General features: G+C 26.1%; 1 protein-coding gene across 1 annotated transcript; it reads right to left on the bottom strand.

Moving 5' to 3' along the window:
• Window positions 1-2654: 2654 nt before the first annotated feature.
• On the bottom strand, window positions 2655-3697 carry LOC114176754. The gene has a single exon (XM_028061895.1). It carries the CDS (start codon window positions 3581-3583, stop codon window positions 2840-2842), a length of 744 nt encoding a protein of 247 aa, XP_027917696.1. The 5' UTR covers window positions 3584-3697; the 3' UTR covers window positions 2655-2839.
• Window positions 3698-21019: the final 17322 nt, after the last annotated feature.

The following is a 21019-nucleotide window of genomic DNA, read 5'->3' as shown; positions in this document are numbered from 1 at the left end:
CACCGAGTCTTTAAAATTTCAAAACTTTTCAATTGAGTCTTTGTCAACCATATATTTTTTTGTTACTTATATGATGTGATAGTCATCTTGTATGGTTATTCCGCTTAAATCTCATCACATAATACATTATTTGTAAACTACCATAATGATCTCTCTAAAGGATTTGCTACTACATTAACCTAGAATTATCCTTAAAACTAATAAATATTATAATTTTATGAAATACAAAATTAAAAAATTGAAAAATATATAATATTACAACAGGAAACACACAAGAAAAATCATTTAGCAAGATATAACTCCTTTTTTTATACAAGATAAAAGTCATAAGTAAAATCACCTCACTGCATCAAAGTTATTCAAGGAAACAAACCCAAAGGAACCACTTAATCATACAATTTATAGAAATCATACTCATTTCCCAAAATTTCTATATAACAACTTTTCCAACATCTATTCCTACAAATTTCATAACCCCGATAGTAGCAACCACAAATCAATTTATGTCATCTAGCAATTTCATCCACATTTAATAATCACAAAGCACAAATCAAATTCTCTTTCTCTCACAACAGTTTTAACTTCCTCTACGCAAAAGAAAATCATCATTGTAGACATCATTCATTATAGTTTTGTTTCTCTTGGAAAATTTCTTAAGCTTTAACAACATTTACACACAAAAATCAAATCGCTACTTTATACTTCAACAATAAAACACTAAATTTACAAAGAAAAATAGTTTCTCTTACCTTATAGTCTTAAGCTAACACTGTTATCCATAAATAGTTCCACATGTTAAAACACTCTATCTACACAACAAAAGACTCAAATGTTTATCAAAACACAACATTAAGGTCTTAACCAAAGGAAATCTTATTAAGGACGAATGGAAGCAACATGTAAAGAGAAAAGGAGCTTGCATGTAGGAGAAAACAAATTTTTGTATATAGAGAATGAGCAAAATTTCAAACTCACCGTTAAGAGATATTGAATGAGAGTTTTGGTAGGACTCTTCGTGTAGATTATTTTAGTAGTAGTGAATCTTCAAATGAATTATAATTGAATCAGAAATTTATGGTAGAAAAAACGGATTTTGGAGAGAAATAGGACTAGAGAGGAAAATGGACTTTCTAAGAGAGAAAGAGATATGATTTTGGGTTCTCACAACATTCTTAGTAAACATTTGAGCTGAAAAAAATGTTAAATGGTTAAACAGTTTAAACCATCAATCTAACATATAATTTGGCACGTAAACGTGTAGTTGGGTTAATTAGAAGACTATATCTGTTTACTTTTCAAGTTTGATAATCAAATTATATCAAAGTTTGGAAATTTTTTTTTTAATATTGTGTGTAAGTTAAAAGATAAAAAATATATTTAATGATCTTTAACATGTTTCACAATTTCAAAAAAAAATTTATATCTATTTTGACGTCCAAAATAATTTCCTAATTGACCCGCCACTAGTTAAAAGGAGTAGGAAGCATTACGCTATTTATAAGAGAATCATTACCCGCAAAGAACATAACACCTATGAAGGAACATGCAAACCAACAACAGATATGGAGAAGAACATATCAAAGCATAAATCTAAAAAAAAACATAATTCTAGAATTTTAGTTTACTGTTTTCAAATATTGTATTTATTTGGTAAAAAAACAAACATAAAAAGACAATGTTCACGTGTTAGACCGTTAGATACATGTCATTCTTCTCGATGATTAAAGATGAAAATAACAGAAAATAAGCAAATAAACCTGACATGCCACACTATCATAATAAGGCGAAAAAAAAATGTCACCTAAAGCATACGAAATTTTCTAAATTTTGCATTCTTCATCCATCAATTGCACTTTCCACGTGCATATCTCCTTAGGCTCGTAGCTCCACAAAATATGTATGTCAAGCCAATGGTCACGAGACAAAATTCAAATTACACATGCAGATATTAATTTCTTCCACTTTTTTATTATTAAATAACTTTTTACTAGACAGTTTATTTCAACTAAATATTTCTTATTCTAAAAATTTGTATCACATATAATATTTATTAAATTTAATATTAGTGAAAAATTATTTAATATGTTATTAATGTATGCTAAATTTAAGATACAGTATTATTTAAGTCTCAATTTGTTTTTATCTATATGAACATATTTTAAAAATAATGTTTTAGTCTTCGTATCGTTTTTCATGATGAATGTTTTTTTCTTCTTTATAGAACTTGTTTAGCTGGGTAAGAGATGAAGTTTCTCAACTATCAGTTTTAAAGTATAAATTAATTTTAACTAAAAAATTAAAGTAACTAAGTCACATTTTATTCTTAAAATTAATGTAATATATATTTGTAAAGTTTGTAAGAATCATCAGTGCAGTGCATAGGCTGCACTAAAGCTGTGATATTGAGATAGGAAAGTGTTTCTGATATTTAAAGTGCTGCATTATGAACCCAATTCATGATTCAGTTATGTAAAACTCTATTTTTTAAGTTTGGTACCTACCAATTGCATTGTCAATTCCTTACCCAAACAAGCAAGACAAAAACAAAGTTCACAACTAATCTAACTCGCAAAAAGAACAAATATTCAGACCTGCCATGAGTACCACAGCAAAATTTATGAAGGACCTACATTAGTTCGGACTGTGCCAATAAATTGAAATGCTGCATAAAATTTCTCTCTTTTCGTATAAATTTACAGGTATCCATAAATCTATGGAATGCCAAATTCCAGAAAATAAAAATAAAAAGTGAATAATACTTACAAAAATGGACAAAAGAATAAGAATATTGAATAGAAAGATGTGAACAATAAAACTTGGATTATGAACAGCAGCATCATCATCTGACAGTGGAAGCAACTGTGTGTGCCCACCATCGGAGACTATCTTTCATGTCAGTTTCGTTGTTCAAAGCAGGTATTTTCCAATTCACCAAGGGGTTCTCTTTTTTTCTCCTACCATATTCCTGAACCTCCCATGCTTCAGAAAGGTAAGGCCTTGGGACATTTAACTCATCACAATCTCCTTCTTCTTCCTTCTTCCCTAGCCTTTGCAGCCCAGGAATAATTGAAGCCAAGCTTGTGTTTTTATCCTCCTCTAAGAAAACAAAACCCAGATCCATGAACCCTTTTAGCTCCTCAAATTCAAGGTCTGACAAACTCTTGCTCTCCCTCCTCTTCCCAGTTCCATTGCCTGAAATTTTGCAACTTTTTCTGTTCTCAGGACACAACACCTCACGGAGCCTAACCTGTGTTGGACTCTCACGTTCTGAGTCAGTGACTTCTTTTCCTGAGAGAATGGTTTGGAGCTTTGGCGGGGGAAGAAGTACAGAGTCTGGAGAAAGAGAATCATGGTTGAATCTTGTGCTTGTCATGGATTGGTCACTCATGGATCTGGTGTGGCTGGTTCGGATCAAGGGAAGCTTTGGTTCTAATTCTTCTTCTTCTTCTTTTTCTTCTTTTTTCTGATATTCTAGATTTTCTTTACCACTTCTAATTGATGTGTCAGGGTTGGAATTTTCCTTCAAAATGTTAACCTGAAACCAGCAAGAATCAAAGAGGTCTAGAACAGCCTTGGTTTCCATGGCGGCTGTGGAGGAAAACCAGAAGGGAAAAAACCTCTGTAAATTGCGTGGTAGAGGGAGTGATTTTACACAGGCCAGGTGGCTATCTACAATATATATACACCATAATTCATGACCGTATTGCCCTTCATGTTACCCTCTAATTACAATAATTAATACCAATTGTTTGCACGTTTTGAATTAAGTTGGTTGGGGATTTCTTTTTCATTGCATGTGTGATATATAATATTATTTTTTATTTTGGCGAGTGAAAAGTAGTATTCCGTGGAAAGGGAAATGGTGTTCGGAATTAGGTGGTTCTATGAAGAAGTAAAAGGAAGAGATGATTGAGGTGGAACAGTGAATTATGGATGCTACTAGATAAAGCTAGATACAAGGTTTGTGGGATTGTTTACAATGCGACAACATGTTACTTATCAACTAATAATGTTTATCCTGTTATCTCTAGATTCTGACATTTTACTGGTTTTCTTCTATTGTTGTTTGAACATTACAAGTAAAATTAGTGGCTCTAACTGCGCCAATTATTGGTAGTTGCTTCAAAATTACACAAACTTTAATTGTCTATGTCAATGGTCAGCATTTTCTTCTATTTGCATGTTTTTCTCCTTTTTTTTTTTTTACAGTTTTTACCGTTGTATGATTAGTAGGTTTAGAAGGAGCAAGGAATTTAACTTCCGCGTTGTAAATGATTTGTGATAAGTTAAGCCACACGCGGTTTTTTCTTTTGTATACATAACATACACGAGACCAATATTAAAAGCTTTAACATTATGAGAAACAAAAAACGTCAACTGATAGTGTGAGTTTTACTCGGATCACGTGTGAACAACAATAGCACCCTTAATTTTGTGTTTCCAAATAAATTTAAAGAACGCTGTTGACCGTTAGTAAAACAGATGTCATAAGGGAGTGTACTAAAAAAACATCGATATACGGTTGCATCGTTTTTAACGATAATAATTCAAACGTTGTATAGTGTAGGAATACTGATGTCGTGTAAAGTACCTAATTGTATAAGATACCGTTTTATGTACTATACCTCTCTCTTGTTAACACTAACTACGTGTGATTCTGAAAATGAATAAAATAATTATTTGGTGGTGTTGACCATTAGTTGCCTTCTCACGTGTTTATCTATGTGAATAAAATATTCTTTCGGACACGTATTGATAGTCAAATTCAAAATATTTTTTATATTCCAAAACTAAGTTCGCAAGGTTCCTTTGGTATAAATTAGGCAGCAGAATTTCTTTTAAAAAGTTTAGACAATATGAAAACGAATACACTTCACGACAATGTCATACTCATTCTAATAATTCATCTCTATTACTTTAGAGAGGAAAAAGTCACAAAAATGACCACGTTTAACAGCGATTAGTCCTTCATCATAATATAATAAAAAAATGAATTTTAGATCAACTTAAACCAAAACAAAACATAGATCGAATCAACTAATCATCGCTTATAATACCTGTATTCTAAAATGGAAAATTCAATACTCAACCAAAAGTACGCTATTGAACGAGTCTCAAAACCAAGAGAAAGAAAAGAAAAGAAAAACAGGGGTATCAATTTAGTATTTTCACCAAAGATTCTTATTAAATCCGTTCCTTAAAGTTTTAACTTTTTTTTTTTTTAAAGTCGTTAGAACTTTCAACGTGACAGCATTTAGTTTAGAAGTGTTTTTTACAAGAACTTAGGACGGAAATTTCTTAAAAGAATAATCATTTTTAACCCATAATCACTATATATAATCAAACGCTAATAATAATTTGTAGATAATATGATATTATTAATGAATTACTTATGAAAAAATTTTGTAAATAAATTATCGATAAATAATTTTATCTACAAAAAATATTTCGTAGATAATTAATTGAAAATTTTATCTACAAAATTTTAATGTTAAAAATTATCAAAAATATTTGAATTATCTACGAAAAATTTCGTAAATAACGTAAGTAAATAATATATTTATGAAATTCTTTATAGATAATTACATATGAAAATCTTTAATTACAAAATTTTTTTAGATAACTTAAATATGAAAAAAATAATAATAAACATATTCTAGAATCCCTACCATCATATATATATATATATATATATATATATATATATTAATTTTATAAATACATTAACAAAATTAGTCTACTTACTTTCAACACTAAAAAAAAAAAAGTCATGTAATCTATATTGACCATTTTTAGAATTCATACAAATAACAAATAGCCCTTATCATTTTATACATTTTTTGAACAACAAAAGCACTTTAATTCTCTTCACATCTAAAGAGGTTCATACCACAAGAAGCATTTAAAGAAGCTAAATGAAAAAGGAAAAAAAACCACTTTATTCCATTGAATGTGTGCTTCGTAGGTGTGTGTCAATGACATTGAATCAACTTGCAGTAAGTTCCACTTATGTTAAGTTGTCCTGCATTTCCTTTCCAATGCACCTACCAAATCATTAAGCACAAATATCAAGTTCAATATGCATATAATGATGTACTTAGGTAACATCTAAGTTATGTATCAAAAGACATTATAAATTACTCCTCTCATCTTATGGAAAGACATTATGAACAAGTATTTCCAAGAGAACTTTTCAATTTCCTTTACAACAATTTTCAAAAGGAAGAAAAAGATAATATTAAAATATAAGAAATAAGTATAAGTTAATTAATTTCTCAAGCTCAAGCTAAACAAGCATAACACTATTGATTAAAGACCTAGTCAAAATGAAATATTTAATTTCCAATCATAATCCTAATTTAGAAGCAAGCCAGCACATTACGTAAAATAAGGCACACCCGGAATACTAATGAATTACATCAAATAAGTACATTTCCCCGTTGTATAAAATATATTTCAAAATATATTATTTGTTAAGTAGGAAAAAAAAAACTTAAAAGGAAAACACAATCAATACGAATGATTTAAGCATGAGTTTTATTCAATGTGCTGTAAGCTGAGAATGTTAACAACCTCAAATTTAGTATTCAATAGTTAAGAACAAATATGCATAGAGAATAGTTATTTACATCTTAAATAATAAGTTCTATACCTAAAATAACATTTTAATTCTTTAAATTTAGCATACAGAAACTAAACTTGGATTTCTTTTAACTTTGAATGACTTAAGAAAAGATTTTTCAAACTTAGTGGACTAGAAGCAATATTATTCTAATATTAGCATAGACACATGTTTTAAGCCCATTTACTTATAATTTCAAAGACTAGTTTTGTGTGTATATATTATACTTTTTGTAACATTTCATACACATTCAATAATACACAATTCTTTTTCATATATGTTTTTATTTTCTATGTAAAATGATATTATATTAGTAGATGATGATATTGTAATGCTACTAAGTTAATATACAAAAGAAATTTGTATTTATTAAGATTAAAGTGAAATGAATGAAAAAAAATGCTGATGAATGGAGGAAAAAAGAAGAAAAAATAACTCTTAAGACATTTCTATAAAAAACATATAAAAATAATTGTTATTTTAAGAAAATAATAAATAATTTCTTGTAAAGTGTAAAATAAAAATAATAATTATTTACCGAATTTTCACACTCATAAATTTATTATGTAACATAATTCTAATTTGTTACATTAAATAACCCAATTTAATTGATTAAATTGAATCGTTCGGAATTTGTTAATTTACACCCTACTCTTTGGTAGGAATTTGAGAGGGGATTTCTAACTTTTTTTACTTTGATGTTAGAACCTAATTTCTAACATGAGTGATAGATGAACTCAAGTGATTATTTTTTTCTATCCTTATAAATAAATATGTAAGTCTCAATTCTCTCATTCTTTATAAGTTTTGGCTCTCTCTTATTTCTTCTTGGTTAGATCATTTCAGAGGTCTTCATTTTTGTAGCAAAATCTCAAGTGGTCCCTCCATTTTCATTTGACTCAATTGAGTCCCTAATTTTGAAAATTCGTTGCAATCAGTTTCTTTCCGTTAGTTGTACAGTAACGATGTTAATTATGTGCCACGTGTCAATGATTTTTTTGATTTTTTTTAATTTTTTTTATAATTAAAAAAAAAATTGCCACGTGTCAATCTGACATTGTGCCATGTGGCAGAGACAATGTGATGTGGCAGTGGTAGTGCCACGTGTCACTGTTGGATGTGAAAAGTCTCAATGTAGTCCTATATTTGTTATTTTGTCTCAATTTGGTCCCAAATTTTTTAAAATTGAATCAATTTCATCCCTATATCAAATTTAATTTTTATATAAATTTTACAATGCTATTTTTATTATAGTTGATATTTTTAACAAAATTGAGTTTATTTAAATGTATATTTTGCATTGATATTTATTTAATTTTTTTTAAATATTTATATATCTATAATTTATAGATAAATGTTAGAATTTATATTTAAAATTTTATATTTGAATTTATAAAGTTTTTATTTTTAAATCAACTCTAACATTTGTCTATAAATTATTTATATATAAATATTTGAAACAATATTTAAATAAAGTTCAATGCAAAATATACATTTAAATAAACTAAATTTTGTTAAAAATATCAACTATAATAAAAATATTATTGTAAAATTTATATAAAAATTAAATTTGATATAGGGATGAAATTGATTCAATTTTAAAAAATTTGGGACCAAATTAAGACAAAATAACAAATAGAGGGACTACAATGAGAATTTTCACATCCAACAGTGACACATGGCACTGCCACTGCCAATCACATTGTCTCTACCACGTGGCACAATGTCAGATTGACATGTGGCAATTTTAATTTAAAAATAAAAATAAAAATAAAAATAAAAATAAAAATAAATAAAAATAAATAAAAAAAACCACGTGATGACAAGTGACACATAATTAACACCGTTACTGTACAACTAAGGGAAAGTAATTGATTGCAACGAATTTTCAAAAATAAAGACTCAATTTAGTCAAATGAAAATAGAAGACCTACTTAAAATTTCGCTACAAAAATAGAGATCTCTGAAATGATGTAACCTTTCTTCTTTTGTCCATTCAAATATCATTAATTTCAGAATTCAACGACACTAAAAAAATTTCGTACCAAGACGTCAAGTATTTTTATAGAAAATATTGTGACTAAAATAAAAATAAATAAGAAAAAAAACTATTAATATATATATATATATATTAAAAAATATTATTTAAACGAACCTTATAAGAGATCAAAAAGGAAAAAAAATTAAAAAGATAAGATAAGATTAACATTAACATTATATTCAATGACTAACAAATCATAACTTAAAAAAATTAAAATAAAAGAAAATTTTTACTTATAAATAGATGGAATGAAAAAGAAAATATAAAAAACACGAATGAGAGATAAAATACAAGATAAAGAAAAAGAGAGACAAAAATAGATATGATTTAAGAAATTTTCATCATGTGTTTTAAGAAATTTAAGATATCACCAAAACATGTGTTTTATTAATGCTTTATTTATTTAAAACTAAATATTCTTTTCCTTTTTTATATATATTTTCATCATTTTATATTCTGCTATATACTTATCCATTTAATTTATTTCATGTGTTTTATTAATGCCTTATTTATTTAAAACTAAATATTCTTTTCCTTTTTTTATAAATATTTTCATCATTTTATATTCTGCTATATACTTATCCATTTAATTTATTTCATTTAGTTTATTTCTAATCATACACTGGTTTCCTTTATTTATATAATTATCTATAGTTACGTTCAGATTTTATTAATTTTAATTTATTTTTAACTACAAACTATTCCATTTTACTTATTTAATTTAGTATCTTGATCACTTAGGCACACTTTCTATTTATTTATTTATGTTATTCAATATTCAATTATGTTTATTAACTTATAGTTATGTTGTTTAATTATTTTCACGCATTGATCATCTTCATTAAATTTTTAATTATATTATTTAATTTATCTTTTGGTTTTTTTATATTGGAGAAGGTTATCTTGCTCCGACATCTTCTTTCTTTATATGCATGTATTAAGAAATGTATAGAAATAATTTATTTTCAAAATTTTACATTTTTTTTACTTTAAAATATTTTACATATCATTTTTATTTTTTTCCTTTTTCATAATTATTAAATCAATATTATTGTGAAATATTTTAGTCCATCACAAAACTAGATAATTATTACATTCTTTTCAGATTTCAATTGTAAATATGTTTTAATTATCTTTTAAAATAATTATTGCATTATGCGTATTTTAATGTAATATTTATGATAACAAATATATTTTAATAATTTTTAAATCATTATTACATTTATTCATATTTTAATTCCAATATTTATCATATTATATTTGAAGAAATATATTTCAATTATTTCTAAATTAATTATTTTTTATATTAGTAAATAATTATTATATTTATTTATTTTTAATTGTAATATTTTATATCAAAAAAATATATTTCAATTTTTAAATAATTATTATATTATATTAATAATTTAAAGAAATAAAAATCTAATTCAGAATTCGGTAACTGAATCTTGACTGATTTTGTAATAAAAAAAAGAAAGAAAAAAAAAAAGAAGCAAAATCACAGTCAAACTTCAGTTGCTGACTAACCACCTAGTTACAAGGGTTCTCAGTAGAACGTGCTGCTACATTGATTCATACTGTGCATGTTAGGTGCCTCATTAATTGCGCGATAGCTGCTCCAAGATTCAACATTTCTTCATATTTTGCTCTATTCACACAAAGACCTCCCGAATATAGCACTCAGAATAACTCACAGTCATTTAATTTTTAATGAACATGTCTACACCACGAGAACAAGTAATGAAATGGTAGTCTATGACAAAGAAAATGCCATCCATATCAAAGGCATAATTCTTCTTGATTCCTTTTCTAGTGTCTTCTATTTAGTTAAGAATATGCTGGTAGTGAATACCTATTCCAGAACTACTTCCATTTTTTCACAATGCAACCTGCACCACCCCTTCTTTTTTCACAAGTCTAACTTTGCCTTCAAAAATCATCAGCTTCAAGTAGCAATCAATTCTTGAATTCTCCATAATGGACACCTTTTGTATTTAATTTAATCGAAATAATAATAGTAATCTAATTGCCTTTATAATTTTAAACTTACTGAATCACTTTCTAAATTCTATTTTATACTTCAATATCAAGATGTACATATTCAAACAGTTTATTGATTCTTTATCCTTATATAAATACATCATTTAATAACTCTGATTTATCAGTTATGGACTTATAATAATCCAAATGAAAAGGGTTCTACTTCTGCATGCATATTTTAAATCTCAAATAAATGAAGCTTCTGATTTATGGTTTGGGTGGGTGGTGGGTTTAGGGTTTAGGCTGAAATGAAAGTTGGTTTCATGTATATGACAGAAAGTGTTGAAGACCAATTCGTACGTAGACAAAGCATCTGATTGATTAGTAAATCATGGTATACACAAATCCTTGTTTTTGAAAGGGATTGATGTTGAAAGAGTTGGAGCAGTAAATAACAAGAACCTTGCAATGGAATTGTGCTGGCATATGCTGCCTGCTCCTAATTCTTTACCTGTGGCATATCCAAGTTAGGTGCTCATAGCTACCTATAAATAGCCTTCCATTTTATGATGATGCATCACACACAAATTTGGTGCTGTTGAGGAATGAGAGGGCGAAACTCCTTTTTGGCAAGAGAAGCAGAGGACTTCAAAATGCATGCTTCTAGTTTGCCAAAGGAGATTTGCCCTGCCATTTTTTCACAGTTTCTCACTCACCTCACGCATTCTATTTTACCTATTTTCTCTCTTCTGCGTTACTTTCTTGTAGTAGTAGTAGTTGTTACAGTATGATATGACTGTGTTTAATTCATTCCCTTCTTGTTTACTAAATCAGTTTAATTAATTTCTTGTTACTAAGTGTTTTCTTTTCAATATGTGACAGATTTTCAATTTTAAGTCACATGAAATGAGAGAATGATGGCAAAAATCAGAGATTAGATACTTATGCAGTATACTGAGATGAAGGTTGCAAAGAAGCTTCCTTTTTCTGCACTACTAATGTACCTTCTGTTAGAGAGCATTACTTTTCTACTTTTTCTAGTCACAGTACTCTAGAAATCTTCAAATGTCAAAATCTCAACGCCATTATTCCAGTTTAAATAAATTTGACGCGTTATTTCACATTCAAATGTTTTGAATTCACACTGCATCATAAAAGCTAGCGTTTAATTCATTATGGTAACAAGACCTAAAAGGTTCATACACTAAAATTCAAGTGCATCTTTGAAGAATAAACCCCATTAATGTGGAATATATATATATATATATATATATATATATATATATATATATATATATATATATATATATATATATATATAGCTTCATGAGAGATTATTATATCTAAAGGTATCACTGTGATACAAATTGTTAATAATGCAGAAAATCCAGCAGCATCTAATAAGACCCTATATATTTATTGAATGTTTTCGGTAGAATTGATTTTACACTGTGTAAAGTGAATGAATGAGTGCCTAAATTAAACATTATGTGCCCCGGTTTGTAAAATTCATTTTGCTTGTAAACCAAACAAGCACTTTTCAAGCATTGATTGGATTTATCTGGTGTTGATCCATGTCAGCTCGTTTTAGTTCCAGTAAATTACATTGACATATTTACATCCTCTGTTTTTTAATGATTATTTTATTATTATTGTTACTTCTTTTAAAAAATATATGTATAATATAAAAATCGAGAACAATTCAATGTTTTTAAAATAAAAGAAAAATTTGTGCAAAAGTTTCAAAAAAACTATAGTATTAGCTTATTTCAAGAAAACCGCAAAAGTGTTGTTGTGATTTAGTGTTTTTTAGTTTCTTCTACTATATTCTTCCCTCATTTCTTCTCTGATCATTACCTTTGGAACTTGTAACTAGGCTCTAGTTGTGCATTTATTTTACATTTGTTTCTGCTCAATTATGAGTTAATGATAGAGAAAAGGTCTAGAATAAAAGGCTTGCCAGTGAACATCTTCACATGAAAATCTTAAAAGAGAAGCATCACTAAATCTAGAAAAACATGCCAGAAATTCAAGAAGTGGTTGCATTGGTTAAAAGATCATGGTTTATCATACACACGAACGTGTATTTAATATACAATCTAAACAGTTAGTTTTCCGATCAATGGCTAGACCTTTATTCTTTAACCTAAAAACTTAGTCCTGAGAAATTTTATGATACACAAACAAGCATGTAGGTATGATACTATTTAAGGTTGCCCTTCCATTATGCAACCCCTCACACTTTAAAAGGTCACTCACTACTTGCAGAATAAAACTTTAAGAACTAGACAAGAGTGGAAAGGGTGGTATCATATATATAATATAGGTATTTAACTTTTGAGAACTTTATAATTGAAAGGTGAAAGAAAAAAGAGAATAAGCTTGTTGAGAAGGAACATCCAGAGGTATGTGCTTTCCCTTACTTTTCTCTCCGCTGTGTTCGTTTGTTGACAATTCCTTCTCTTATCAATAAAAGAATGCCAAATTAGCTTGATTTCCATGAAATCATTATCCAAAACTTTTGGTTGTGATATATCGTTCACTATGTGCTGTTCCCATTTCATTTTCTAAGAAGTGACTTTAAGATTGATTCAATTATATAAAACCAATGATTTATAAGTCTAAGATTTTGTATTCATTTATTATACTGTAAATTTATTTTATTTCTAATTGATATATAAATTTTTTAATACACCAGATAGATATAGTTTGAACGTGAACTAAACATTAATAAGTAAATTAAGAGGATAATGAGATAAACTTAACAAATAATAAATATCTTTATAGATTTCACAAGATATTATCTGAAAAAGTTAAATTTTATATTTAACTAAATCCTATTAAATTAATTTGTATATAAATAAGAGATATTTATACTTATTTATATACTATAAATTTGTTAGTAAAAAACAAATCTACAAAATATTATAACCCAAAAGAATAATATATTTTTGTCTTCGAAAATTTACGATATTAGGGTTTAATGTAATGCGGTCGAGTGGATGGCATTTTCTATTATCACTAGAGAATCCCAGGTGATGTGATTCATAGGTGAATAATGTGCACTGTTTAAGGTAAAATGGAGTAGAGAGAAAAAAATGTTAATGAAGCAGACCTTTAAAAACAATGGATTTGAGAAAGAGGAATCTAAAAGCATCAATTCATTAGTTTGATTGTTCAACTTGTGACTTTCGAAGGACATGAAATAATGAAACTGACCAAGAGTCAATTTTTTGGCACATATGATTCATCAGATGCTTCCAACTGTAGTGAGCTTTTGGTAAGGTTTGTTGAATGATGAACTTTATGACAGTCGCACAGACAACAAAGAAATTCTCCTAGGATAATCCCTAGCATATACCAGTACAAGAAAAAATGATTAAAATAAAAGGTAATAATAAACTTCAAACGAACAATTTAAATTAATAAACTTCTCTAAAAATGGTTAAAATAATAATCCTAGGATGAATAATTAATATATATATAATATATATATATATATATATATATATATATATATATATATATATATATATATATATTCCCCTTTTTCTAAATTTGATTTTACAAAAATAAAGGTAACCAAGAGTAGAAGAAGATTAGTTTAATAAGAGCTTTTTTCTTCTAAAAGTACGAGATCATTTCTATTATTTTGCATGCATGGAGTTAAACTTGTATATACACATTCTAATAGAAAAGGATAAATATATTTTAAAGCTCAACTGATACCTAGCAAGAGAAGCTAATTAGATTTATAATTCCAAATTTATATGAGTTGCAAAATGAGGTTGAGTAACTTTGAATAAATTGATATATGATATTATTTCGTTTTCTTTTTGTTCGTTATGCATGGGTTTGTTTAGGAAAGACATGAAAAAATTCGTTCCTTTATGTTAGGTACCCATGAAAACATATTCATAGTTTTTTTCTTTTATATCGTGAATATTTGTATATATTTTTCTAAAATAATTAAATAAAATTGTTCAAAAATAAATATTTAAAATATAAATTTAGGAATTTTTTTTAAAATATAATTCATATCAAATTATTCAATAAAATATTATAAATAAACTTGATTTTCCTAAAAAAAATTCAAATAAATTGTATCAACATATAAATTTTAAAAAATTAATCTTTGGACCCAAGTGACCTACTGGACCATGTTTAGTGGAATTCAATAATAATAAATTACTAATCAATTTGTCTAATAAACTATTAAAGCGTTGAAGCTTGTCGACAAGAAAAAAAATGTAATTAAAAGAATATATATATATATATATATATATATATATATATATATATATATATATATATCCGATATTGATAAAAGAATTTGACGACTAAAATAATATAATGAAATTAAACATAATTTTAATAGTTATTATCTATGTAAAATTACTAAAATTCATCCTAAATAGTATGAGAGTTTTTCCTTTTTCTATTCACATTCTTTCCTTATTCTTTCCTTAGGTGTGAACAAATATATAGAACAAAGTTAACTTTTTTTTAATCATCAAGTACATTGATTCTGATTTTGCTTTTATAAAAACAAAAAACAAAAAATATGGCGATAGAGTAGAATAGTCAAATGATACTTTACGACTATGGGTTAGGAGTATTTTTTTTTTTAATGTTTGAGATTTCAAACATCAATTAGGAAGTCCTTGAAAGTTGAACTTACTTATTTGATAAATTTATTTTATGTTTCATTGAATGTCAAAATTAATGTCTAAGACGATCATTGCATTGCATTCAAAACAACATAATATATATTATTCAACTACGATCATTGAATGCTTTTCTGTTGAATGATATTATTCGATTAAACTTAAGTTGGAAAAAAGTTAAGTTCAACCAAACTTAACTTCATTAACTAAAATCCAAACAATATATATATATATATATATATATATATATATATATATATATATATATATATATATATTTTGTATGTGTGTGACATTTGAAAATTGTAAGAAGGAAAAAATATTGCAAGAAGGTAAAAAAAAATGAAACATAAAGATGATGCATAAAGTAAGTGTGTAATTTTAGACAATGTTAAAGTAAATATCGGAGGAGAATTGCTGGGCAAATCTCCTTTGGCAGATAACTGAATGTGTGTGGTGATACCTGCCAAAGAGAACTTGCCCTGTAATCCATCACCAACAACAAAAGCTACTACACATTGCACATAGAGCATGGGTGGTGATGGCAAAATTATTTATGCCTTCCTAGAATGGGTATATCCTATGGAACAATGCCATTCATACGCTTTTATTCCTTTCTCTTCCAACCATCCCTTTTCCGAAACTCATTTTACTCAACATAATAATTTCAACTATCTTTACTATCTACCAATGTAAAACACTAAATTTCAACATTATGTTAAAGGATACTCATGGTTCCACTTTTAATATAGGAACTCCTTTATATTTTTTGATAAATCATTTATGCCCTTTATAATAAATGAGATCTTATATTTAAATTAAATTCTTATTAATTCAAAATATCGCATGGATTAAAATTTAAACAAAATATTATGAAAATTAAAATTTGAAGTTTTACAATATAAAAATTAAATTTTTGTTAGAGAATGGTTTAATTATTATACCCTAAACTTATCGTACAAATTATGTAATGCGAATATCCGTTTTAAAATTATATTACGATATATTCTATCACTATTACGAAAATGATATTTAACATAGTTTATTTATTAATATTTACATCAATTATGTCTGATATAAATGTCATTTCATTAATGTGTAATAATTTCTTTAATAGTTTTTATATCGTTTTTTTAAATCTTTAATTCTTAAACTTATATATAATCGAAACATATTATAATTATTATGATTAAAACTGATATAATATGTATTTTAGTAATTAATTTCGAATTATACTGTCGTGATACATTATAAAAAAACGATCTTTTTGAACGTTGTCATATTAAGACGATCACAATATAATTTTTTGTAGTGTGGATTCTATTGTACTATAACCTATACAAAATAATGAAATGATGACAAAATATAAAACATGGAAATTTGATTAATTCCATAAAAAAAAAAAAAATCTTCAAATGAGAATGTGTGAGGAAAATAGTCTCATATTAGATAAAATCAACTTTGGTGTTTAATTTTCTTCTTCTTATTATTATTATTAAATATGAGTATAATGTTTTCTTAGTAAACAGCACACCAAAATCGCTTTTCTTTCTATTATTTTGGTATGTGCGAGAAAAACTAAAAAGAAAACATTCATGTTCTCTTTGTAATTGTTTTTTCTATTTAAAAAAATATTATTTTTCCCTAAAATAAGAGAGATAAATATTATAATTTTTTTAATAAAATTACATTATTATTTACTATTATTATTTTTTTGTTCTTTTCATATTTTATTTTAATTGTAAATTCTTAGGGTTACTGGTGCCATTTGCTCAGAAATATATGCCTCTCCTAGATCCGAAGGTATATCCTCTTCTTTGAATGTTAGTTAACACATGCTTGTTGGAGAATATATATTTTCTTAAATTATTAACAACTTTTATTTAATTTTTACATAAAATATGAATTATTATCTTAAAATAAATTTAACCTACCATTTAAAAACAATAAGCTATGTTAATTGGAGTAACGCAATTGTAACATTAACCTCATTTTTGCTCTCAGCAGAACCTAATAAAATCAGAAAGGATCGAAGTCCAATGGCGACCTTTCTCTTTCCTTTGACTGAACAGACTCAAGTGTATTTTTTGGAGCGTTTTGAAAGTTATTCCCAAACATGCAAAATACAACTAAATTTGTGTAAAGTTTTACACACGGAAGCCTTTTCTTGTCTAAAAATATTCGGTGGTTTGGAACCACACTGAACACTAATATATTCTTCTGAATGAGTTAAACATCATGAATATTTCTGAATATCTCATGTATTATGAACTAATTTCCAAAGAAGCAATAATATCAGGAAATTGCTGAGAATCATTGAAGAAAATGCGAATGTATGAAAAGCATTTATCATGACATGTCTAGTAATGCATGCAATCGAATTTCTTTCTACTGCCATTAATGTTTTTTACAACTGGTAACAAAAGAATCAGCATATCCTATCGAACAATGCCTTCATTATATTCTTCTCCTTGCCATTTCCTTTTTGCTCAACCTTTCTTACTTCATTTTCTTTTTTCTTTTTACTCTTAATTACCATAATTGATCTGAATTCCCAAGTTTAATTATCAATTCAAAGTCTTTTTATCAGACAGGAAAAATCATTATGTTAATTAGAAGAAAAACATATAATGTTTCTCTTAGTGTTGTTATTCTTAGTTCAGTGTGATTTTTGTTAGAATCCTTTAGTTGTGAATGTATTTCTCTTTCTTCATTGTGTATATATTCCTCCTTTCAACGTAATAATGGACGCAGCAGTCTCTATTGATCCTTTTTCTTGTTTTCCCAAATGCTATTTTTTGATATAAAAGCTCTTCTTTTTTAAGAGTTCAATCTAAAGAGTTTTGTTGTGTTTCTTTTCAATCATGCCTCATATATAATATAAAATGTTAAGTTTAATCAGAGAATAGAATTAGCCATATATATAATAACGTTAAATTTTTTTTTTTACATAAGTGATTATTCTCATAACACAATACTGTTTTAAAAAGATTATATATATATATATATATATATATATATATATATATATATATATATATATATATATATATATATTACTTCTGAAATTAGTTTTAATGTTGACAATTAAATTTTATAATATATAATAAAAGTATGAAAGCTTCTAAATTATACTTGTAATTTGTACAAACTTTTAAGCCTTACATTGTTTTTCCTCGTAAAATATATATCTTTACCTACTATTTATTTATTTTTTATTAAAAAATATTAGTTATTGCATTTTGTTAGCAGAGGTTAATCCACAAATTATTTATTTTTCATTAAAGATTTTTTGTAATTCCAGGTCGCATATATATAACATGTTATATTTCTTCCTTCAAATGTTAATACAATACAAAAAATAAAAAATAAATTGTGACCAATTTTAGTAAGCAATAATTATCAGTAATTATAATAATCAATTTACAAAATTAAAAGTTATTGACTACAAAAATAGTTATTTTATAAATAAAAAATTATAATTAATCATTAAAGTGGTCTTTAAAATTAGTTATCTTGGTTTTATCTACAAAAGAAAATTGGTCACTAAAAATTAACAACCTAGATTTTGGATACCAAGATGAGTTAGTTTCTAAATTAATTATCAATTATAATTTTTATTTATTATAATGATTATTTTAATAACCAATAATTTTTAATTTTATAAATTAGTATCTAAATTGATCACTACAATAACTAATTATTTTTTGTTTCTAAGATTGGTATATAATTGAGAATTTTCTTGTAGTAGTGATAACATTATTGTTAATGGAAAAAGACTTAAGATGATGCATTTAAGGCAATATGTTAATTTTATTATAGTATTTGTATATTTGTTGATATTTTATATATTATTTATAATAAATTTATTGTCCACATATGTATTTTAAATGTATACCTTTTCATTAAAATTGGTTTAAAATTAAAATAGCTACATTTGAATTGCACAAAAAGGAAAAGTGATAACCAAAGTTCTTAAAAAAATTCTAAAACAAAGCTTTGAGAAGAAGAAAACACACACAATTCTACAAGAAATATTAAAAAAACCAGGTTGGAGGGTTTACAAGAAAATGCTGTAATTTGACAACCTTACTAAAGATAAAATATAACATAAACGAGATATGATCTATCTATACATAAAAAATTAACACTACTTTTAATTTAAAACTTTAAAATAATAGATTTATGAATTATATGTTGTTCAACTTTTTTTATTTTACAATGAGACTTATATTCATATTTGCATTCCCAACAATAAAAAATTAAATTTAGCTAAATATAATAAAAGTATTTTTCAAATCGTATTCTTTTTCTGAGTATACTTGAAACATTATCATTCAGCAGAAATAGGTAATGTAAGTTAACAAAAAATTAAGTGAAAAATGCAAAGAGAAAATGATCCTAAGAGAAGAACAAAGGATATTATATAGTAGCATGCAGAAGAATCACTGGGCAAATCTTCTTTGGCAGGTTGCACACTATGCATATATATGTCTAAGATAGTATTGGAAACTGCCAAAGGAGAAGTTACCCTGCAATGCATCTGCAACTGGGAAGGTATACGACTGAATGGCTATTGGAAATGTTATTTATGGCTTCATAGACTCAGCATATCCCTTCGAATTATACCTCATTTTCTACTGCCTCTCACCTTTCCTATGCCTTTGTCTAATCCTTTCTCAACAGAATCTTTTTAAAGTGAAAAATCAAAGTAAGTTTAAAGGTGAAACCTTTCTTTCAGTATTATAGTTTCCTCAAAATTAATTATTTTTATTTCAAATTGGTAAATGTATAATTATAATTATTATTCTTTTTGAAAAAAAAAATCTTGACTTTATAAAGAACTGTTTGAAAAACCATATATTTTTCTTTCCTGTCATGTGACCAAAATTCAACACATTACATATTTCGTTATTTATATTTCAATTGTCATATTGCTAAATTTAAATTTATTTTGCTTTGAAAAAGTGTCCGCAGCATGTGAAATTTGGTTCTTCATTTGCTTATAAAAGCTACTAAATAAGATCGACTTGATTGGTATTTTAATCCCTAATTCAATGAGATTCTGTAATTTTTTTCTTTTCGATTCGTTCTCGTGAATTTTTTTTTTTTATAATTATTGATGAAATTTTATCGACAAAAATAAATTTGTGGATAAAGTTAAATTTATCAACAAATTTTAGAATTTAAGTTATTGATGGATATTTTCATTTATAATTAACTTATCGGTAAAACATGTTGATATGAGTTGACTCATCATAGATTGAGTTAAAAGAGAGTCAATTCAAACTTACTCATTTTTTGTGTACCAAAAATTTGGTAACCTAACTCGATCTACTACAAATTGGTGAGTTAAGGGTTAACTTACTTATAAATATTCTATTTTTGTAATTTATTTATTTATTTATTGCAAAACAATGTATGTAGATTGAATTGATTTATTTTTAATAATAGTTGAATCCCAGGGTTCATCAAATTCTTCAAATATTATTATAAATATAATAGTTAAAATATCAACACACATAACTTGATAAACAAATAAATTAAATATCAAAACTATTCAAACATTATTAAATAACATTATAGTATTTAAAATGATCAAATTGTGAATCTATATAATTATAAGTAATAAATAATTACACTAAAAAACTTATAAAAAATGTAAAAAAAAAATTAATAAAATGTTGTTGTTGGTAGGATACGGGTCAA

Source organism: Vigna unguiculata, chromosome 3 (genome assembly GCF_004118075.2).
Source record: "Vigna unguiculata cultivar IT97K-499-35 chromosome 3, ASM411807v1, whole genome shotgun sequence".
Taxonomy (NCBI): domain Eukaryota; kingdom Viridiplantae; phylum Streptophyta; class Magnoliopsida; order Fabales; family Fabaceae; genus Vigna; species Vigna unguiculata.
The sequence above is the reverse complement of the archived record's forward strand: the minus strand, read 5'-3'. Positions and strand labels throughout refer to the sequence as shown.

Coding starts and splice junctions, on each gene's coding strand:
- LOC114176754 (XM_028061895.1), bottom strand. CDS start 3,583: ATGGAAACCAAGGCTGTTCTAGACCTCTTTGATTCTTGCTGGTTTCAG.